The 24,583-nt window shown below is 36.0% G+C and overlaps 1 protein-coding gene across 2 annotated transcripts in view; it reads left to right on the forward strand.

The window, feature by feature from the left end:
• Positions 1–24,583, forward strand: part of sugct (succinyl-CoA:glutarate-CoA transferase) — a 204,487-nt gene that overhangs the window by 5,589 nt on the left and 174,315 nt on the right. For both annotated transcript variants that reach the window (XM_088919040.1, XM_088919042.1), the window contains exons 3-7: positions 333–406; positions 2,433–2,518; positions 3,614–3,664; positions 7,101–7,221; positions 14,762–14,853. In XM_088919040.1, the coding sequence (XP_088775166.1) occupies positions 333–406; positions 2,433–2,518; positions 3,614–3,664; positions 7,101–7,221; positions 14,762–14,853 (424 nt within the window). The remainder of the gene's footprint in view (positions 1–332; positions 407–2,432; positions 2,519–3,613; positions 3,665–7,100; positions 7,222–14,761; positions 14,854–24,583) is intronic.

Consider the following 24,583-nt stretch of genomic DNA (forward strand, 5'->3'; position numbering starts at 1 on the left):
TATCCACCCATTCATCCATTTTATAACCATTTCTTCCAATTCATGGTCACAGGGGAGCCAGAGCCTATCACGGCAAGCAAGTCAGGGTTCACACTGGATGGGACAGTAGTCCATCTCTGGGTAAACACAGTCACTTCAGGGCCAATTTTCCCAGAAGCCAATTAATCTACCAGTATATCTTTGGACTGTGGGAGGAAACCAGAGCGCCTGGAGGAAACCCATGTAAAACACGGGGGAAATATATAGCACCCCAGGTTGTGAGGCAGCAATGCTAACCATTGCGTCGCTGTGCTGGCCTTCTTTCTAATCATCTTCTCTGAAATTCTTTGCAGAGTTTTGGCTGGTCCATTTGCGAGTATGATACTTGGAGACCTAGGTGCTGAAGTGATCAAAGTAGAAAGGCCAGGTACGTGTACAGCAAACAAGGTTATATGTAATTATTGTTTTAGAAAATTATTAGAGGTTTGGAAAATATAGATTTTCTCAGGCATTACTGTCATGGACAATGTTCACACATTGAAAAGTATTTAAGTGCTTGTGTCACAGTCTCCACAACAAATACAGGGGAGCTGCTGCTCTTTGGTGGCCTACTAAAGCCCCGTACTAAAGGCTTATACTGTAAATCTTCTTTGGTCCTGAACTCTAGGACTTGAATGAGGGCTGGAAGTGTTTGGGTGATAATGGAACATATCATATTTAATGAGTGGGGGATAATTAGGGAACTGACTGGATTCAATTGACCAGGTGTCATGCTGCATCATCCCTTCTCCTTTGTCTCCTGTCCATCACATCTGTTCCCCTATTTCTGTTCTAGGCAAACAGTGTATCATTCAAGCTTTGCTGATTGTCATCTGTTATACTGGCTGCGCTGGGAAAGTTTGGAGACCTTAATTAGTAGAGGAAAGACACATAAAAGAAAAAAAAAACACACACCAAATCCTGACAGAAACACTGGCCATTATTGTGCATACTTTAAATGAATATAGGCCCAGGCCGCTGTCCTGCACCCACTTTTGTCCCTCTGTGACACTTACTCTTGTGAAAATTCTGCAGCATTTTCTTTTGCTTTACAAAGAAAACAAGCGGCATTTGAGAAAGGTTGTGTTAATAATATTAGGGCAGCAGATGAGAATATTCAAGTGGACCGAAGAGAGCTCCTATTTATTTTAAACACTTCTGCCTCTCATTCCAGTCCAGAGTATTTGTAACACGGCACATGCACGGTGTGAATTACAGAAGTGACGTTTCCCTATTCTAAAACCTAGACAATATAGAACTCCACCACCATAGAAGGCCCAGTCTTTCATTCACTGTGTAGGGAGTCGTGCTGTGTGGGGGGTCGGGAGCCTGCAGAGTCACCAGGATCAAATTTCAGCAGGGGCAGGGAGAGCTGTACTGGTCACATACGCAACCATTTTCATTTTGTGATGCAAGTGAAAGGAAAGTGCTGAAGCCTCGAAGATGTTGTCTAGCTCCCAGATTACACTTGATATGTTTTTAGAAGAGGTAGCAGCAGTGCTTCTGTTGTAAAAGAGAGCCCCCAGGGGAAAACAGCCTAATCAGACATACACATTGTTTGAGTTGGTGCTGAATATCCAGCACCGCGGCATTAAAAACAAAATCTATTATACAGTGCAACTTTCTTTTTTTATGCTCTGTTTGCTCATTTTAAAATCATGACAAATTTCCCTCCAGATTGCAACATTGTGCAAAACTCACAGGAAATGTCAAAACCAGAAGCCTGATACAGGAGAATGGATGTTATAGAATGTAATATTTGGTTAAAATAAACCCTTCAATTGTATTATTAATTAAACTTGTGTTTCTCGGAAGCTGATCTTTTTGGAAAATATTTCTTCCCAGTTTGGAATTGGTATATTATCATTTTTCTTAGGGTTATCAGTATGAGGACTGTACAGTATGTTTTTTTCTTTGAAACATACAATGATGAATTACTCATCATTGGTCATTCTGTGTCCCACAGCTCATATCGTAACATAGTTGTGAGCCCTGTCACTATCATTTAATGAGGGATCTCATAATTTAACCTTTTTCATTGAATTTTACCTGTAGTGTGAATCAAGGACTGGAAATTACTTGTGAGATTTCAGTGCAGAGAATTGACTGTTCAGGTAAATGATGAGTCATTCAGAAATCAACTTGAGCTGATTTACTGTGATTTATCAATAACCAGCAATTCTGTACCTGCACTAGCGAGCCTGTTAAACATTTTTTTTGGGTACTCAGCGTTAGATGAGATGATGTCAAGTTTGTATATGGGCTCCTCTGACCAACTGAATTAATTGACTTTCACCTTGTTCAAACATGTTTTGATAATGCATGAGGGGTTTCTGAGACCTGTTATAATGATACCCTACAACACAGTTGGCAATGACTTAAAAAGAACTTGTTTCTCCCTGTGGTGGATTTAGGATCAGGTGATGATACCAGGGCATGGGGACCTCCATTTGTGGGAACTGAAAGTGCATATTTCCTAAGTGTGAACCGAAACAAAAAGGTAATGACAAAAAAGATATATTCACATGTTTACTATTTATTGTATTCATTGAGCAAATCTATGTATTTTGATCAATATATGTTTGGGGAGATATAAGAAATATATCATATGTAATGAAAGTGTAAAATGTTTAGTAGTGCAGTACCAACTACAGTGGTCTAACAGACTGCAACATTAAACTTAACCTTTATGCAAGAATCAAGATGATTGAATTTAATTACAAAATGCAATTATCCAAATAAGATGCAAGTGTATACTGCAGCACTTCCACCATTGCATTGGTGATCACAACAGATGGATCCCGTTTTTAGAACATACTTTCCTGAAGAGTTGCAGCTGAGGTGACGATCCTTTACTAAACAATACAATAATCTGGATAATGTAGCAGAGCATTTTAGTGGGCACAAATAAGTTTACATTAATGAACTTGCTGTTAACTTGTTCTTATATGCCTAGGATTTAATTTAGGGGGGTTTTATAGTCAAAATATATCAGAATATTGATTATTGTGTAAAGGTTTTGTCACCACATTACAGAAAAGGTACTACTGCTCTTGACAGTCCAGAGAAGAGGAGCCAGAAGCATTCCAGTGCATAACGGCATGTCCTGACAGGATATAAAGACTGGATATTTTAGTTTGGAGCAGATAAGACTAGAAGAAGACCTTATTCAAGTGCTTATAATATTCAAAGGCATTGATTAAGTCAGCCAAAGGACACAAGTTGAAGCTATGATTAACTACTAAACAATCTTGATGGGGATGAATGGCTTGTATCAGAAAGAAATCTCTTTGAATCTCATAAAAATAAGTGTTTTTTTTAGTCTAGGTCTTAGGTCTTCTGGAGATGGCATACCTAAAACAGTAAACATCCTGTTGTTCATTTTATATTTAGTTTTTTGAAGCTTAAAAGTGAGTCCATGAAGTTGTCCTTGCAAATATGTTTCTATTTAAATATTATGTTTTATATTTAATTATTACTTTAATATTATATTGACTATATTTTAAAATTATATGTACTTCAAATGTTATATTTTATATTTAAATATTACTTTAAATATGTTAAACCTATATTAAAATTGGCACTGTTTTTACAGAGCATAGCTGTAAATCTGAAGGATCCAAAAGGTGTAAAAGTGATTCTGGAGGTAAGAAATTTGGTTTTGAACTCACAATTGTAACTTTACAGGTAAAAAAATGCTTACTTATTTTTTTCTGAATTACATATTTTCATAAGAATGAAGCCATATATCCCATTCCTGAAATGTAAGTTTCTGTTCCTATGAATCCAATTAAAGGATATAAGTAACATTAAATAACCTAAATAAATAATTCCTAATGTTCCTATAAAAAACAATCCTTATGTTCCGTAAATGTTCTTAGTATAATTATACATATTTGTAGTACGTGCAAATATATATTTACTTAGCTCCTGCCTTTTTTCTAGGCAATTTATATAAAGTATTAATAATTGAACATAAGGTAGAGCAGTATTAACAAAAAGAAACAGATGAGAACTTAAATCAGTTACACAATTTGAAAAATGATACAGTGAACTGAATCAAAAGCAATACAACATAAAATGCAAGCAATGCAAAGGATGAATCCTTTAATCTGAAGTTGCGGTCTCAAGGAGTGAGTCTTTTGTGGGAATTGGGAGGGCATGAAGAGATGGTACAGTCCTCATGTTCTTAGTGGGTGGTTCTATTACACTACATGTTGGACAGGGAAGAGAAGAAACAAGAGACCAGCAGCAGAAAAGTGAAGCAGATAAGGACAGATATAAGGAAAACTGAGGGGCTGGAGCCAGAAGGGGAGCAGAGCGATGAAGTGATTGATGGGTAAAAACAACAGGACAACATAAGAAAGGTTACAAATGAGAGGAATTTATTCAGCCCATCTAGGTGACTATTTGGCTCTCAAAGATCAGATCCAAGCAGAAGTAGGCCACACACTTGGAAGTTGCACAGGAGAAGTGAGGTAACAGTGTTGTTGAGTTGCCACAGGCAGGATATGGATGCAGAGAGCAAACTTGGACTATCCTTTGTGCAGGAAACCAAGGTTTGTACAGTAGCAGTAGAGGAGGAGAGAGTGTGATAGAATCAAAGGAAACAGAGATGGATCAGAGTGAGGGGATGAAGAAGGAAGAACTGGTCACATTTTCACACATTAAGTTTGAGGTTTGGGGATGAAGAAGGAAGAGCTGGTCACATTTTCACACATTAGGTTTGAGGTTTGGGGATGAAGAAGGAAGAGCTGGTCACATTTTCACACATTAGGTTTGAGGTTTTTTCACACAAAATGGCCGTTGGGTAGTTAGATATCTGTGAGGAAATCTTGTAGTTATAAAATGGAACTGAAAGAAGGATTGGAGCATATCTGCATTTGAGAGGTAGGAAAACTCATAAGAGGAAATAAGTGTACCGATCTTGTGGAACTGCTTTGGAAAGAGGGTAAGGTAAAGAGAGAAAGCTGCAGTACAGTACATGGAAGGAGCATTCCAAAGGCAAAGGCAAAGGGAAAATTTAAGTCCGGAGGAGGCTGCTCAATACTTGCAGAAAGGTCAAGGAGAATAAAAGGAGAGAGAAGTAGCACAAGCAGCAAGCAGAGAGTTAGTGACTGAGTGAAGGGTGATTTCAGTGGAGTAAGTAAGTAAGGTATGGTGATAAATATGTAGCTGCTGAATGTATGTAACATAGGTCTATACACCCATTTCCTTGGTCTACATAACCAGAAATGGGTGAAAACACGGTATCTCAGCATGTATGATTAGTGATATAAAATAAATCCATTTATATTTTTTGTATAATGAAAAATGCAGTTCCCGTAGACATCTGTATACTGTATGTAGACATCTGTATAAATGAAAAAGACATCCTTTACAAGTAACATGATGCATGCTATTGAAAGGAAAATGAAGAAGGGTTCAGTTTCAGAAGGCATGAGCAATGAAAGACAGATTAGATTGGCAGTGAATATACTTGGCTGCATCTCTTGAGACCACTGCAGGAGAATAAGTATGACTGGAAGTACTTGTGTTTTGTGTCGGAATTAAAAACATTGTTGTGAGTAGATATTTCTGTTTCTGTGATGAAATCCAAACAAGCATTATTGCCAGGAAATGGTTGTCTTACAAGATCATTAAGGCTGTTTTATTTGACCAAGCTGAACTGCCTCCCATAGCAGTCATTATGGTTGTAATGAGTGTTGGATGAACTTCACACTGTCCCGATAAAGTTTTGTTTTTTTCCATAAACCTTCTCTCCTAGCTCTGTTTAACTGCCCTTATGGAAAATAGAAAATCAGTTTAGTGAATTATAACTACACAGCATCACAGATGTGCTTACCAAGGTCCTGTAACATATTTATTGTTGTATGTTTAGAAGACCTATACTGTTTTGTATCACTTGTTAATATTGTGAAACTAGTTGTGTACAGACATCCAGGTGTGTCTCTCAAAGTTTATTAATGAAAAAACCCCAACATAATGTGATTCGTTACTTACAAGCCAGTAAAGAAGGATAGATAGAAGTGCACACAAGAACAAACAAAATGGCAAAGTCGGTCTTAAATAGTATGAGGTTTGCTCAGGTGCTGGTGAAACATTTTCATAGAATCTCTTGGTTCAGCCGTTTACATGGATTTTCAAAGACTATTTCAAGTTGCACAGTACTAAAATGCCCAGCCTCCTGTTGTGTTTGTGTAAAGACACACATACTGTACAAGCTATTCATGTTAAGTGTACACTCTTGGGATTTTCTGAAATACCTTCCAGAAATGTTCTTAACATTTCATACCCTGTTCAAGCATTCAAAGTTAAAATGTGTGGTTGTTTGGTTTGCAGGACAATCAAACTAAACATCTATTCTTCCTGTATTGAAAGATTCCTATATTATGCATTTGTAACTAACCATTCAAATTGTTGTTAACATTCTAAAATACTAATGTTATAAGATTATATACAAAAACTTCTAACATTGTTGCAACTCCCCCCACCCTCATCAGTCACAACAGTATTAAGGTCAATATTAAAATTACTGTAGGTGGCATTTGCATTTTAGTAATCTAAATAATAGTTTTATTCTGGTTGTGCTTTAAGAATATAGTTTCCTCCAGTTCATAATCTGCTTTATTTTGAAGGTGAATTGATGGGTTGGTAGTTTTCTGGTGAGGATAAAGACACAATCCTTGAAATTAGGAAAGTAGTGATATTTGCCCTTCACTGGCACTCATTTCATATCTTGGAAAAAGACCAGACTGGCTACATTTGCAGCATTCTATGTTTTGTTTACAGAGCTTGTATTGATTTTTATTAAATAGATGTGACACATGCTTCAGAACTGCATGAATTACTTTATAAAAAACATTAAAAGCTAAGTTTCAACTGGGGAATTTTGTCCAAGTACAGTATGTAATTAAGAAAATAGTTTTTAAGCAAGGATAGTGATGATAAGGCATGACGTACCACACTGTGGGGATGTCACATGATATCAACCATGGATATGACATCAAACTGCCTACTAAAGTGAAGAGAAGGATGATCCTCACCACTGCAGAATTAAAATAAATGTTTCTCCCTTGCAGCTTGCAGCTGTCTGTGATGTTCTAATGGAAAACTATATTCCTGGCAAACTTGGTGAAATGGGACTGGGCTATGAGGACATACGAAAACTGGCGCCACACCTTGTGTACTGTTCCATCACAGGTATAGTTTCCCTCTAACACTTTGTGATTCCCACGAAACCCTGGATGACCTTTGTAACTGTGATGAATGCCGACCCCTGAGCAACAACTTGGGACCCAGAGTCAGCACTTCACTAGATTAGGAGTGTGTGTTTCTGTGATCTGTCACTGTTGGCTTGCAGAACCGCTCCGGGCTCATATGACATGCCGGTGGTCCACATTCGGAGAAGCCTGCTCTCTGCACCTGACTGCTGCTACTCCTGAGGAATGTCCCAATTAAGTACAGAGCCAATCAGCTGAGCCCTTTTCTGCTTGTGGAATTCCATTCCACATCAGTGCAATCAGTCAATCAAGGCATCTTGTCTTGCATCGTTAATAAAGCAAGAGGCTTTTACTAAGCTTCAGTTAGCTCCATCAAAGAAAGTCGAAGGAATTACACTCTTCAGTTTCAGTTTGGCCTCAAGGTTTCGAAACAAGCGAAAAAAGCATGGATGGGATTAGACTACTACATAACGTTTAAATTTGTTGCTTTATTTTGTGGAACCATTTTTACAGTTCCTTAAGAAGTGAAAAAGGTAATGACGGTGGGTGGGCGCTGTAATTTACAATTACATCTAAGTGTATTTATTATACTGTACATCTGTGTAACAGTTTTTAAACTTGTTGATGTTCTTTTAATTACCAGCCTCATTAAAAACAAATTTCATATATTGCAGACTTGCCTTGTAAAAAAAATTAAACAACCTGTGAAAAATGCTGTAGCTTGCATGAGTCTAAAATGAAAGTGGCTACACAGCAATGGTTTTGCTTCTTGTTTAAAAGAGTTAGTAGTCACCAAATTAAAATGATGAAGAAGCCTCACATTGTAATCTGAAGCCACACATTCTTCTGTGTCCCAAAGAACAAGCTTGGCTAAGTTTACGAGTACATCTGAAAAAAAGTTTATTTATGACAGAAAGAAAACTGACCTTGATATTCACAATAAAAAATTGGATCCCCTAAGTTTCTATGCTGATTAATTAGAGTGTATCATCCACTTTTAATTAATCATACACTTGATAAAGAGGTACACCTGAAGGTCACAGCATTCCAAAAAGAAGGGTTACTGAAAAACACTTGAGTTCAGAGAAGGATCCAGCTGTAATAACGATCCACACTGGTGTTGTCCTGACAGCTCCAGTACTGCAATCTGTTCCATGTGCAGCAGTGCTTTCTCATCTTAAATTGTATTTACACACATCGTCTTGAGAAGTGTGATATAGCACAACAAGAAGCCAGTTTCAGGTCAATGAGGATAACATAACTCTTGAGATGAGAGGGAGATTATTACTCTGTGTCTGGTCTTATTGGAAGAAGAATTAGTAATGTGTATATTTGCAATGCTGGCAAATAGCCTCTGACTTTCCTTTCTAGATGCAGTTTTGCAAATTTGACTTTTTATCAACATAAATGTATAAAAATTCAGTGTTATTAACTGCATCTTGTTACAAGGGGGATGTATTTGTAACAGTATAAATGCATTTAAACATAGCTGTACTTACTTGTGTTTCTATTGTCATATATGCTCTTTTAATTCTCACTGTTTAATTTTGTTTAGCACAGCAAATACAATACACAACCAGCTTGTGCTGGGTTTATTGGAAACCACACAAACTAGAGGTTTATAATCATTCTTACATAATTGTATTAATTCATCTTATTGTGCTTACATGTTTGTTTTCTTGTACATATCTAGTTGAAACATCATACGGTTCACACAGTAGTAAGTCATCCTGGACAGGACACCCCACTGTGATTAACACTTTTGCAGTTGTTCTGGTAACCATCAGTATTTTTGTAGTGGATGACATCCATATTCATCCATGTTCACATCCATGTTAAGTGAGGCACATGACAAGCCTTGTGGAACTACAAACAACCTATTTGTACAAGTGCCCCACAGATATGTATAAATTGGCTATATTTTAATCTAAAAAAGATTAAGTCTCACCATTGTTTTAAAAAAGTCTGGCTTTGGTCCAGCATACTTGTTCTCTTACTAGTGTACAATTACTGTTGCTTGTCACCTGTTATGTTTTTTTCGGCAAATAGAGGTTATATACTGTAGTTTAAGACAAAGGTCTTTAGTAAATTACAGGAAAAAGAGGAAATGTTCTCAGAAATACATTTGGTGTTATGAATGTCTGTTTATTTAATTGTGGTTGGTGTTAAGGGCCATATTAAATTGGTAAAACAGTGTTCTTCAGAACTTAGATTGGATCCACACCAGATATTTAGTAAAAAAGTAGGTTAAAGATTAATTTCTAGCTATATATTGTTCTCCCAGGAATGTCTCTAAATAAAACAGACGTGCGCTGAGTGCAGTCTAATTAGAAAGTCAAAAGATAGTCTAAACAGTTTAAAGTGTGTCAGTTTATGGAAGCATGTGTTTTTAAACTCTATAAAATGTAAGTCTCTTGACAAGAGAGACATATCAAAATATGTGTATGAAAGCATATATTTATATATTTTTGACTAGACTTCAAAATTATGGGGACATCTGGAAATGAACTGAAATAAAAGTAAATGGGGAATCAGCATAAACTATCAATTAAAATGGACATTTATTAACATTCTCCAACAAATGTGTAAAGGAGACTGCATTGTGGTGGCATTTCATTACATACTCCTTTTAACCAAAATGTCGTACTATAAATTTTGCTTTTAATTTTCTTACAAGCTTATCTAATAACATTTCAATAGAATTATTGGTGACTATTAACTTGGAAGGCCATTGCATCAATTTGAAAACCTTATTGTGCTTTTCATATTTTAAGTAATTTACATACTGTATGTTAAATATACAAACTGTTTTGGTGATTGCTACTGCACTAGAAAAACACTTCATTACAACCTTCAGGATTTACTTGGAGGCAGTACATGGGATTCAGATATTTCATTATCAGTTCCACAAGTTCATCAAGTTCCACAGTTACCTTTGCAAAGAGCCCATAATAATGAAAATGAATTGCTTGGTGCAGTAAGGAAAACAGCACTTTGACTTCGGGAAATTAGAAAACACCACAACACAGTTTGGTTGGAAAACTCTCAAGCACAATGAAGAGGGAAACACCAGTATCCCATCCTTGTTGTCCATAATGGATATAATATTTTGCCCAAAGAGCACCATAATTATCTTTAGAAATTCAGGGTTTTTAAAATACTCCTTATCTCTGGTTTTTATTTTGTACCGCAAACCATTAATGATTAGTGGGAAATCATACAATAATTATGATTTTTGGAAGCTGAATTAGTTTCGTTGTAAATATTGTTCCTTAAAATGATTATAATATTTGAAACCTTATACCAAATATAATAGCTGCTAGAGCCCCTAAAAGAAGGAACGTGAATAGAGGAAGTCAGACCCTTTACTTTGCTTCTGTACATCAAACGATCATGCAATGGAAGTACTGGACAGGCAATGTCGACCCCCAGGGAGTGTCAAAGGCATGTCTGCAAAACAGAATGCGAGTGAAAAAATCAAATCTTCACGTCAGCACCTGTCTGTTCAAAATTGTTCTTACAATTCAAATTGTTTATGGCTTTGACGCAGAAGAATTAATAGAAAATTCAGGAATGGGTCTGAAGTGTTTGTCCAAGGGCACCATTGGAGTAGAGGCAGGTTTTCTCCATTATGAAGTTTAATGTCAGAATGCAGACTTGGACTAATTCATTTTGGACGGCAATAGAACAGAAAAGGCTACTAATGTCTCCCTTGGATTGAATACAGCATTGTTTGCAGTGAATAGATTTTAAAGGTCCTGGAATGGAGCTGTCACATAGAGCTGTTAGGCCAGTGTATCATCTGAGAGGTCAGTATGGACTGCAGGGCTGCTGGACTGCTGAGCAAGGGAAAATCATCTTTATCTGAGCGTTTGCTGTGCCCAGTTTCATTAGTCTTTTTATGGGATGAACTGAAGCTGGGGATGGTGGAAGAAATTGTCCCCACTGATCTTAAGGCTTCCTTGTATTTCACACTTAAAGAAAACCATTAACTTCCTAGCAGCTCCCCTCTCTGAAGGACAACTAAGCAGGATGTCTTCTGTTTGTTCATGTCTGATCGAATTGGACTGGGAAACAAGCTGAAACTTCATGTATTTACTTCAGAATTTTAATAGAGAAGAATGTCCACAATCCTCTCATAGGGAATGCTTTATATTCGCAGAGGTTCAATTTTAATACTGTACTCTGCATTTTACAACATATTGGTACAAGGCTTTATTTTGATTTCATCTTTTGTTAACCAATACTCTAATGCTTTAATCCACTTTTTAAAAAAAAAAGGATGGACTCTGGGGTGGTTTTAAAATTCATTTTAATTGTTTTACATTCCAGTCTTTAATAAGGCTTTTAAAATGTTGCCCATAAATGTTGAGTTTATATTAGTCAAGATATATTGTACAAACAGTGATCTTTTTTCATTTTGGCCTTGAGAGAAAGAATGTTGTGCCTTTGGAAAAGAAATATACAACAGAGTACACAGTGAGAGAAGCATTGCGAGTCACTAATTGATTAGAAGTCAAGAAAGACCTCATCAAGCTGAGCAACTACATAATGATTCCTTGTGCAGCTCAGGTCAGTCATCTGTCATCTGAATTCCTGTAACTTCTCGATGCTTTTACTGCCAGTGAGTTCAATCTAGATGCACTGTAGAAAAGGTCTGTGCTTCATACACTTATATAAATATAATTTCTTGGTCTGATTAACAAAGGAGAGCTGCAGCTCTGTCTTGTTAAAATAACACTTTTCCTTTACAGTAAAACTGGGAATTTGCTGTGTACTATACAAATATTGTACTTTTCAACCAGTCTCACTGGTAATGCCCCCTTACATTTGTTCTAGTAATATTAGGAGTATGTGGTAGGAGACTGTATTGGAGTACTGCTAATATAACTAAATGGCATGGAACACTGACTTTGTGTACCTGAATGACAACATGGTACATGATATTAGAGGTTTGTGAAATGCAGTGTCCTCTTACATATAATGCACAGGATAAAATTCTAACAGCACCAGGGCTATGAGGATCCACCAGTTATGATGATTATTATGTTTGGCAATGTGCTCCTACCCTTTTTATTATATATAAGGCAGAAAAAAACCCATCAGTTATACAGTATTCCAACAGGTACTCCTGTTGGTTTTCTGCAACCAGTTTCCAGATAGACTTCAGGTTGAGATCTACTGGGGTTTTTCAGTTGTCACTAAAAGCAGGACTGAATTGAGGGTGAGAATAAGTGACTGCGGTTGAGCATTGCTTTACTTGTCTTTGCATATTGACTGTGTGTGATGAGTTCATTTCTGTCCCAGGTTAGTTTTCAGCTGCCACCCACCCACACAAACGTGGGTGATTATAATTCTGTTCACGTTTGTTAACCCAAATTAAAAAGAGGCAAAAAATAAAAACCCCAACAGGGAACCAATGTGTTGCTTCAGCCTAGTTAAAAACGCTAATGTTAGGGAAGTGAAAGCATGAAAGAAAATGTTCAAACTGTTGTCTTTCAAATAAAATATACAAGTGTTAAGCTTAAGAAAGAGGTTTGAAAGCTGGGTCTTATATCATCCAGTTAAAATGGAGTTCCCCCCATGTTCATGTCAAGAGCTTTGAAAAGTACTCCATAAAATAATAATGATGTTGATTTTTGTGGCATCGCTTTCCCTATTATGAGACACGTACTTGGTATAAGATTTAGATCTCAAAATCAATAGCCGTGTGCTCTTTTTAGTTGTAATACAAAACAGACATTTTTTCTAGCTTTTTACATTTATGTTCAGGTTGCCTGGGATTTGAAGTTTACTGCCCAGAAGCACTGGGGATTTTTTTTTCTTACTATGAGTTATGGTGCGTTTGAAGTGGAGCTGAAAAGGCAAGTCATCACTAACATATGGTGCCCATTAACGCCCTGTCCTTTAAATGATGTGGTTAAACAAAATGTTTTTGCCGTGTGAAAATTTATGAAGCGAAACCCGGCCTTAGTCTGAAAAACAGAACAAATTCTATTATAACTTTCGATTGCTAGAGCAATAAAGATTGAGGGATTTTATGGAGAGGACTATGACTTTAATGAACTGCAAAGAGTCTTTCCCTGTTTGCTGGCATCGTTATTTTATTTTTTGGTTTGAAAAGTATAGACACTAACTCTAGAAAGTCCTTATTTTCTCATATGGTGTGTAGAGTATTTCCTATATCCAAAACACTGCAGAATCCATTTATTTCCTTGAATTTCTTGCAACATTAAGTTTTATAAGCATTGTATGTGGAAACATATATATCCATAAAACCCTTTTGTCTATGTTGATTCAAATGGGAACAGCAGTAACATACAAAATATGAGTTACAAATATATACAAATCTTAATTGTGTCATAAATTATTTATTTTTAATGCTGATATTGTTCTGAACTAAGCTCAGTTTATAAATATGTGTAATCTATGCATTGGTATGTAATTAGTGATGTTAGATTACAAAGAATAAATTATTAAAAACACTAACATGGAGAGGAGGTTAACAACAGTGAAAAGGTGCACAGGGTTCCCATCTGTCCCAATTCAAGTAAATGTATTACTCCTGGCAGCCAGACAAATTTAATCACCACTCAGCATGAACTATTCAAAGTATGCAGTACACAGAGCAATAAAGGCCGAAAAAAGCATTTTCAATTTAAATGTAATGACAAGTACTGCAATATAATAATAAACCAATAGAAAAGCTCTTTGAAAGAGCTTTCCTCTGCATCTCTGTAAAAAAAAAAACTTACATAAAACTCTATTACTATTGTAAGACAGTACTGTATGTTCTCCATCACTTGACCAATTTGAAGGAAGACGGTTGGGTTAAAAATAATTATGCAACACTTGTAATTCAACAAATTGAGACATCACTAGAAGAGGAAAAAAGCTTTTGCAAGGCACTGAATGTCACTACTTCTTTAATCTATTTGTCTTTGTAGTCAAAAAGAAGTTGCCACTGTTCTTTTAATTTTTTTATTTTGCTTACTTTATTCAGAAAATATGTATTGTATTTCTGTTATGATGACGTCAGTCTCCAGATAAGTCTTGAGACCTCAGGTGATGGAATTACTGCTTCACTTCGAGGGAAATAAGGTGAAAGGAAGTGATGAAATAAAAAAATTGTGATTAAGAAAAGAATGAGGATTGTCTTTACACTCTTGAGGCCAATGGATGGTGATGTAAATTCATGTCCACAACTGAGGCCCAAACACTTCCAGTTTAACAACTAAGCTGCAATTAGAAAAAAGCAGAGGCCGCTGATCATTTCTGCTCTAGGTAATGAGAATTATGCTAAGGCATTCAAGAAATTTCAGAAAAAAAACAACTCTACAGCTTCCCTTTTTTTATTTAGAGAAATATCTTCTTTCTCTACGGGAACGTTATGAGAAGGTGTTAAGAGAAAATCAATTGCAAAATTCAATGATCATTTCTGTCTTGTGATGTTTGATGACAAATTGACAAATCTTTCGATTGTGGCACACTCCTATTTATCATACTTTCTGTTTTCACAGGTTATGGACAAGCTGGTCCGATGTCCCAGAGAGCTGGCTATGACTCAATAGCTTGTGCAGTCTCAGGTCTCATGCACATCACTGGTCCTGAGGTGAGACATTTTGTTTGCATTTAAATTGTTGTTTTGAAGTATGTGATGTCCATAGCAGTACACAATCCACTATGTAATAAGAATCTACTTGTAGATTGTAAGCATCTGAATTTAATATAAATTACTCTACAACTTTATGCATGGCCTCCTGAGGCTCGTCTGCTAGATCCTACGGCCCTTAAATTCTTTGTTGCAATCATGGTTGTGCCACATACAGACAACGCTGTGCAAGTGGTACCTGGGGGCTTGACAGTAGAGTTTCTTGGAGAAAGATCAGCATGCAACTGTAATGGCAAATTACTAATTAGTTCAGCAGTAATTGGTGATCCTAAGTCAAGTCCTTCTGAGTTTAAAACCAGTCCTTTCTGGGATATCCCCAACACTCTTGAAAGGTTAGTTCACACAGCTCTCCCTCAGAGTCTCAAATTTGATAAACCCTAAATATATGTCATGCTTGATCTGAAATGTGACTGGGTTGGGCAAGAACCAAGTACCAGTTGATTACCATAGTAAATACAAAACTGAATTTGCTGCCGCATTTCAGTACCGTTTGGAGTCTCTCTTGTCAGCGAATTAACAGTTTTCTGTGTATTCATTATCTGTGCATCAGGGTCTTATTTCCAAGACCTTGAAAAGGCCAGAAAAAGCTTTGAAAAATGTGTGTGACCCAATATTTAAAAAAAGAGAACTATTTTCAAGATTTATTTTTATTTTTTCCATACAGCAATATCTAGGTGGTTCATGTGCTATATTTTTGCCAGTACACTGTATGCAATGTTGTTTTAATAATTGTGTTTATGCTAATGTTGTAGTGTGTATACTAGATATAGATCACTCATGTATGTGATCTGAATGCACTAGTTGGCTAACATATAACTTTTGAAATGTGTTGTATCTGCTTGCTTTTCTGCAAAAAAAAGTTTCTTTTGTTTTAATTCAAGTGTTTTAGTTTTAGTGATGAGGGCAGAAATATAAAGTTTTTAACTTATTTAAATTGTATTGAAAACAACAAATCACTTTTTAGAATAAGAATTTTAATAGAGGCTGTAAACAAAAGGAAGCCATGTTTGTGTAAAGAATAATTTGTCTTTTTCACTACCAAGTGTGAAATAGTCCCCTGGAGTGACTCCATACTTTTTTGGACTTCATGTACTTGGATCAAACCTCTTCTCAATATTTGTGATCCAGACTGAAGAGGATTAGCTTGTTATCCTGTCTTTATACACCCCTGTATGAATCACTTCTTGCTTTTCTGTAAGCTATTTCTAAGACTGTAATACTGTATCTTTCCTTTGGTATGGTGACAAAAACTGAACATTATATTTTAAATGAGATCTTACATGTTGAAGGCACTTCAGCATAGTTTTCCTGGATTTAAATTCCTGTCTTTTTTTCACATTCTGGATCAGGACATACAGTAGACAAATGTAGTTACTGATTCGAATAAATTAGTGAAACAAGGCCCTTTATTTCTAAACCCATGTCGATTATATTAAAATGCAATTATAATAATAATAATAATACACTTTATTTTATATAGCGCCTTTAAAGGTGGCTTCTCAAAGCGCTTTACAGGATGACAATAACAATAAATAAGAAGACTACAACAATAAATAAGAAGATTTCACAAGATAGGACACAATTATAATTACAACAATACAACAATAACAATAGAGGAGACCGTGGAAGGTGGTATTAAGAAGAGCAGAGGGGTGAAGAATGGAACCAGTTAAGTCAAGGCTTTTCTGAAGAAGAAGGTTTTGAGTCTGGATTTGAAGGAGTTTAGAGAAGGTGATTCTCTGATATCCTTGGGGAGAGAGTTCCAGAGCTTGGGGGCATAACAGGAGAAGGCCCTGTCACCCATACAATGTAGACGGGCTTGGGGGACAGTAAGGAGGGCAGAATTTGAAGAGCGGAGGTTGCGAGGTGGGGAGTAGGGCGATAAAAGTTCAGCCAATTGTTTTGGCAGCATTTTTAGAGTGATACTTTTGCTATAATTTCCATTACTTGACTAATAACAGAAGTAAGTCTTGTCTGTACTTTCCTTGTTCGGTTCTGTACACCTGATTGGTGTGACGTCTGCAGTTCGCCAGTCTCTGGGTCCCATTCTAAGAGCTGATTTGTTCATTTTTGTTAAACCTCGGTATCAATGTTATGGTTAAACTGCATTATTGCAATGTATATATTCTGCTTTCTTCCTTCTGTTTGTTTATGAACAATATGAAAAGGTAACATATTGTGGTCACGGTTTCCTGTCACATCTGTTTCCTTAATTATATCCTGGTCGTTGGAAATGATTAAGGTAATAAGAGCATCTTAACTATCTGGTACCTTTGTTAATCTTCTCTTTTGAGCTGCTTCTCAATGCTCAGATAATGGAACTGTTGAATCTACATTTAAAAACATAGATTCCTGCAATGGGCTGTCTTTTTTATGCTACAGTAATATCACATTTTCAATTGCCATGTAACTGCCTGTGTTACATGCATTAACTTAGATTTTCATTTTTAAATCTCAAGACTGTTTGCTGTTCCCTGTTTTTTCCCTATTATTTATCCTCAGCAGTTTCATAACTGTGGTACAATTTATTTAATAAATGATCACACTTGTCATCTCTTTCACTTTCCTATGAATTTCACACTATCACTTCTAAAAAGGGCTAAAAGCCAATGGCAGACTATTGCGACAATTTCTTGAGATTCTGGCCTGACGTTATTTTACTTGTGTTTGTTTGGGAAGGGGGCATGCTATCCTCTCCTTGAAACTTTATTTTTCCTGATTTTTACACAGGATGTTAGCGGCTAGCTGGGATTTTCAGTATTCACTTTGAGTAGTTTCGTCTTTGACTGCAAGGGCTTAGTCCCTGCTGTAAACATTGCACTGGTGTGCTAAACATACGGTGAGCTACAGTAAGTGTAAATTACCGAACATAAAAACAGATACAAAATGAATGTAACACATGACCTGCTGCTCATAAGATACATACTCGGGTCAAAATTAAAAACAAATCAATATTCCAAAATGACTTATGCCTTGTTTTCTAGTATTTGTTTTTCTTATTTTCTATTTGCTTGTTTTCCCAAGCAGAGCTGGGCTAGCTAGTCTGGACAAGCTCTACTTTCACCCTCCATCCCAACTGTCTTTTATCAACTGTAACAGCACAATCTGCCAAACACTTTTACTGGATAAGGTCGCTGTCAGGTGTCTGGAGGAACATATTTTGGATCTGGCAGAAAAAAATGACCAAACCTTATGTAAAACATAAACCTATGATTCCATTTTCTTGGTATTTATACAGAGTTATAACACAAATGATATAATTTTGGATTTCTGCCTCTTTCCATAGGTAATCCTTACAGCAATGTACAATAATTCTAGGGCACTTTAAAAAGTTGAGTTGCTCAGGAATATCCAAATGTTTAAATTTTACTTCAAAAGTATTCTATTTCATAAGGTAAAACAGTGAGCATCCTTGGGAGTTTTTGCCCGGTTATCTTTTTTTGTCACTTATTTTGGCACAAGGGCCAAAAATTGAGGTGGTCAAAAAATTTTTTTAACTAGAACTAAACTACAGTAATTGCAGTAAAATCATTAAGTCTGTATACAGAATCAGAGAGAAAATGGTAGCAGACAGGTGAGGAAACAAAAGCAATAAGTACTCTGAGATTACTGTACTTCTAGGTAATGTGTGCACTTAACAGACTGAACTCTAGGCTAAGTGAGGCACTGTTTGTTTTAAATTCATTAAAACTCTGATTTATGCTGATTGATTTGTTAGTGATATATTAATTCCGGATAGGGAATTATGTTTCTATTTGTTTGGTATAATTTTTCTAGAGAGACTTAGTACTGTAGGACCATTTATTGAAGAAGAAAAAAGGAGTTCTGTGTCCCATGTACCACTTACAGTATTGTAAATATCTATATATAACTATGAACAGGTACACTATACAGGTGTACATTATAATTGAGATATTGTATAGAATTTTTCATAGCAGCTGGTGTCAGGAACCAGCTTTTTACCTAAATCATTACATATTAATTGTCAAATGGTTGTCACTGTCTTGTATGTCCATGTTTTTTGTTTTACTATGTAAATAACCAAACCTTATTTTAACTATCTGTTTCCAGTGCTGAGGTACATGTTCACCCTGGTAGTCATTTTTGTATGAAGAAATTGGGGCTGATTTTAAAATCTGGATTGACTTTTAAACCTCATGTACAGAATATTGTATCTAGTATTCCATACCAGAAACAGTGTCAACTTGTGTGCTATATGATCTACTGTATGTCCTGTTCATGTTTTTCATGGATTCATTATTGTAATGTACTATTTGCATGAGAACTAACCAGACACAATATATTCAGAATTCATACCCAAGTGCACATCACACCTGTCTTAGAGTTCTTGCACCGGTGTCTTGTCAGAGTTTGAGTTGCTTTTACATTTGCTTGGTACCTTTATATATAGCTGGTACAGTGTCTGTTTACTCCCCTCCATACAACCTTCACTGAGTTCGTTCTGCTTCGCTATATAATCTTGTTGTTCATCTGCACTCTATGGGCGACAGTATATTTTGTTGCTATACCACAAATCTCTGGAAATCCAACCATAAACAAATCAAGGATTCAAACACATGGGATATTTTTGTAAACTGGCGTGAACACATACCTTGTTTTTTGTTATTGATTTTTCTTCTGTTTAATTTGTTTTGATATAGCAACTTTCCAATTTTAATTTTACTTTTATGGTGACATGAGCTTTTTATTTCTTATGAAATGCTTTGTGGTGGTTTTCAAAAGTGCTTCAGAATATAAACTAGCCATCTCACCCTTTCTACTTTACTGGAATTCCAGTTTACAGCTCCATGACATTACAACGTATATTCTTTCTATTTTCCTAAATGCTGTTTCTCCTCAGCGATAATGATTCTGTACTGACTCTTCCTCTGAAAAATAAGAGATAAGTCATAAACCAGAACCTGGCAAACGTTTACAAAGCTGAAATTTCACTTTGCACAATTTTCTAAAATAGTTATTATACTCTGTCATTTTTTCCCCATAAACAATGTTAGTAAAAACCGCCTGCATTTTAAGCCATCTTCTGAATTCCTTGCCCTTGATTAGCCTGGTCAGGTGACAGAAGCAGCTATTGCATTAATGTCAAAACCTGTTATTCTTACTCATTTAGGATTAGTCTAAATGTGGGGGTCATTATATGTAATAAAAATAATGACATGTTTGGAATTACCAGGTATTTTTTATTGTACACCAACCCATTTAGACACCCATATATTTATAGGTGTAGAAGTGTTGAAATTGTAAGATTCGCTTGTAAGATTTACTTGGGAATGTTGTCACACTTTTCACAAAAAAAAAGTCTGGTCTGGAAACAATCCAAAGAAGTGCAACCTGGGACATTGTCAGAATGCCCGACTCAGGCAGGTTTTTTAAACTTCTTTTCAACTGAATGTATTTAGGTTTGAACAGTAAACCAAATGTGAAAGTACAACTTTCCATTATTCTAGTCTCTCTTAGCCTGTTGAAACCCTTTTCAAGAAATATTTTTCACTAAAGACCCCCCAAATATGAACAGAAATTAAATGAACTTTATATATTCAATCCATTTTCTATCTGCTTCATCCCCTTCAGGCCTCTGCCCCGGCAAGCAGTGGGCACAAAGCAGGGTACACCCTGGATGGGATGCCACTTAATCTCAGGGCGCTCAAATCTCAGTTTATTCAGAATGTTTCTGCTTATAAAATATTAATTTTGAATTTCAGGTTACTGAAAGTTCAATTCAGCTTTCATTGTTCTGCTACACTATCTATACTAATTTGACATAGTACACATATTTCCTTGGACACTGAGTACAATTTCAGAGGATCCCCAGTTTTCTCTGAAAAAAAAAAGTCAAGAACTGATGTGCTAAAGTGTGTTCTCCATTTCAAAAGACTTTTGGTATCCCTTCTTATTCAGTATTAGTTGGAAACTACACTCTGCTATTACTGCATCAAGAGGTGTAATTCACTTCTGTATCTTTGGCTTTTGTCCTTTTCACTGTTTTTCTTTCTAATATGCTTTTGACTAGACAAATTATTGTGTTTTTAAGAAAATTATTTAATGACTTCATACAGAACAAAGAAGTATTCTTAAATGATGGCGATTTCAGTGAAATCTGGAAAAAAGGAAAGATGTGGGTGTTGGAGTACTCACGGATGCATATTAAATTTTCCTCCTCTGTTTTCTGTCATGTTGAAAAAGAGATGACAGCTAGGTCTGATCACATGTGTGAATGGAGCAGAAGTCATTTCAGAAACTGTTTCTATTGTTTTCATAGTTTGGTCAGCTTTTGTAGAAAGGCCAGTGTTTATGGTATAGTCTTTCTGAAACACATAAGACAGCAATTTTATCATGGTCTTTTCAGCTGATCCTGTCAAAACCCATATGCACTTAAAATTAATCCAGTGTTGTTACACATTCCTCCATTTTCAGTAATGTTCTGTGGTATTCTGAATATAATCTCTGGATCTACACTAAATCCTTGTTCACTGTTTAGTCTCAGGAAAACATGTTCTTGGCAGCTTAAGTCCTTGGGGAAAAGTGATGCAGAAATTGAAGAAATACATTTGAGCCAACACAGAATTCAATGTGGATTATTTTAAAGTCAGTCATATTATAGACCTTTTTTGAAACTGATCAATTATATTAACAATCCACACATTTAACACCTTGAATGACATCAGGTCTTTGTTTAATGAAATACTCAAGTAATGATTTTACTGAAGTGGAAACACATTTAACAAGGTAAAGTCTGGAACACTTAGTGGAAAAATGCTTTCTATTCTCACTTAGAAATAGCTTCCACCTAGGTCTCCTGGTTCGTGTGTCACTGTTGATTCTGAAATAAATTCTTTTGAGTAATGTTGCCAATGCCTTTGATGATTACCAATACTCTGAATCAGGAATTTCTTTTGTAACAGATAATTTTAAATAGAATGTTCTAAATGCGGTCTTACTAGTGTATTGTATAATTCTACAATTTTATCTATCCATTCTCACAATCTGATTGCCTTTTAATTGCTTTCCTAAACGGCCTAAATTATGAAAACAATGTCAAAATAAACACCTCTTGATCATAAGAAAAAGCTCTTAAAAGCTTAAAAGTGCTTAAAGCTCTGTTTCCTCATCTTAAAATTAAATTGTATTTCACATCTGTTACAATTTTTATATTTTTTGGGTTGAATCTATGAGCTTATGTAGTAATGATATGTTTCAAAGTGCATACTGGGTTAGGGTGATGTTGTGTATGGGTGCTACGTGAGCAATTTCAAAGTCAGTCAATTGGGTTTTTACTGCTCTCTTGAGTGACTGCTGGAAGAGTTTTGATTACAAACTATGAATAATACTTGTAATACTTGTATTCTACTGTTAGGTCTTCAGTTAGGTTGGAAGTTCTCTGTGACACCACCACCACCTGACAAATAAATCAGATGGCCACAGGATCATAGGAAAAGTAACCAATACTTAACAAAAAAAAGTTAAGTACAAAAATAAACAGATCTTCAGGGTAGGTAATTTAAGAAATGGTAAGAAAAAGAGAGAATATAAGAATACAAATTCATAACTTACAAAACAAAAAAAAGATGCATACAAGACTATCTTCCTCGCCATCAGTGCCACCATCATACCCTAGGCTCCTCCCCCAGGCAACCCTGATTGACAAGCAGCCTCCATCTTAGCCAAGTGAAGGCCCAGCTCTGTAACCTGATACAAAATGGAGGCACAACAAACAAGGACAGACTGTGGATCCATATATGTAAGACAAAACAGGACCATTGAACAACAAATAACCTCAATAGAGGTCATGAGAGAAATGCCTGCACTGCTCGTCACATGCTCCTAATACTTGTAAAACTTATTCTTCCTTACCAGTAATACTTAATTTACAAATTCATCTTTTCTTGGCCTAAGGTATTTTTTTCATCGGTTTCTTCCCTGGTAAAGATTTAAGCTAAATGTTAATACTTCAGCCATTTACTCAAACAGAGTAAATTGTCATCCATGTTTTTGTGTATGTTATGCTTTTTGTGAGCTGTTTTATCTCCTGACATTCCGCTTTCTTGAAATTCTAAAGTTGTGTTTTAGACCAGCACAGTTTTGAAATATGATTAAAATATACGCTGTGAGTTCTTCCATTTCTGTCTTCCTTGCTTAGTCCTCATTGTCTGGAAAAACTAGATCAACACAGGTATTCACACTAGTAGGTAAGAGTAAGAAAGCCATCATTACCAGTTCAGTTTCAGCTGCTGACTTTCTTGATGGTCTTTCCCAATCTGTTCATTATAAAATCATAAGATTGTGTTATAATGTTAAGATGTGCTGTAACTGATATCTGCCTTTTTTTTTGTAGAAGTCTGACTCATACACATTATGAGTCCCTTGATTCATCTTGGTCATGTTTGTGTGGCGGAATGCTGGTTTTGATATAAAGTTTTACGCCTCAACCTCCACCTTCCATCTTTCCTGTCACACTGTAATATGATGCTCTCCCAGCATTGATTTACAGCATTGCTTTCTTTAGTCATGTTTCTGTGATTCCAATTACATCATGCATCTTTGAATACTATTGTGGTGACTTCTGTCCATTGCATTTTGCTCATAATGCTCCTGGCATTAAGTCATAAGCGTTTACTTGTCTAATCCTTAGATGTTTTCCCCCCCTGGGATCTCTTCTTCTCTATTCTCTGTGACTCTCCCTTGCAGATTTACTTGATGCTTTCCCCTCATCCATTTGAGTTTAAATATAATCCATTGTGCCTGTGTAGCCTTTGGCATAGAATCCAACAAGGATCCAGGGAAATACAGATAATCTAAAAGCAATGTAGTCTTGACATTACAATAATAGCATTCATGTAAGGAAAGCGATGTATAGTCTGTCAAAATGTCAGGGCTCAGGTTAGCATGAGTTGCCATATTCCAAACATCCTTGGATTATGTCAGAAGAATATCAGCATACCCTAAGTCCAGAGAAACTGTCAGCAGATCGGCACTAAAGGATATACTATATACTGTAAATTATGCTTTAATATTATTAATATAATACGGAATGGAATGCACTTCAAAGAGTTCAGTCTTTCATGCCTCCAGAGAGTTATGGGACACTGCTTTGCTCTCTCACTCAGTGACTGATCTAACAGTCATCACAAGGAGTCTAGTCTCTTGTCTGTATAACTTTATTTTCTTGTAAATTCATCTCTTCATGAAGGAGCTGTCTTTTTTTCATTGTGCAAACACAGTGCAAAGACTTGGATTAAGTGTGTCTTTAGGATCTTGGAGGTCTCCAGGGCCTTCTAGTATTATTTCAATTACTCAATTGTGTCATTTTTTGTTTTGGCTGAAAAAAAGAAGTTGTATCCACTGTCTGAATGCACGAAACTACTTCAGAAAAGTCTAAGTATGTACCTGAACTCTCTTAATCTTGTACGTTAGACTAGCTTGATGTAATTTAGTCAGTCACATAAGCATTAAGACTAATTCCTAGCCTAGAAAGGTTTTGAAATTATGTAGGAGATTGTATGGGACTGCTTTAATCTTGTACTTCATGTGAAGTATACGAAATATCCAAGTGACTACCAACAAGACTGTGGCTGTTTCAGGCAGATTTATCTGTTCTGAACAAAATAAAATAAATGATTTATTAAAACTGTTTTATAAAGCTACAAGGGTT

This window comes from Atractosteus spatula, chromosome 6, assembly GCF_055471065.1.
Source record: "Atractosteus spatula isolate fAtrSpa1 chromosome 6, fAtrSpa1.hap1, whole genome shotgun sequence".
Taxonomy (NCBI): domain Eukaryota; kingdom Metazoa; phylum Chordata; class Actinopteri; order Semionotiformes; family Lepisosteidae; genus Atractosteus; species Atractosteus spatula.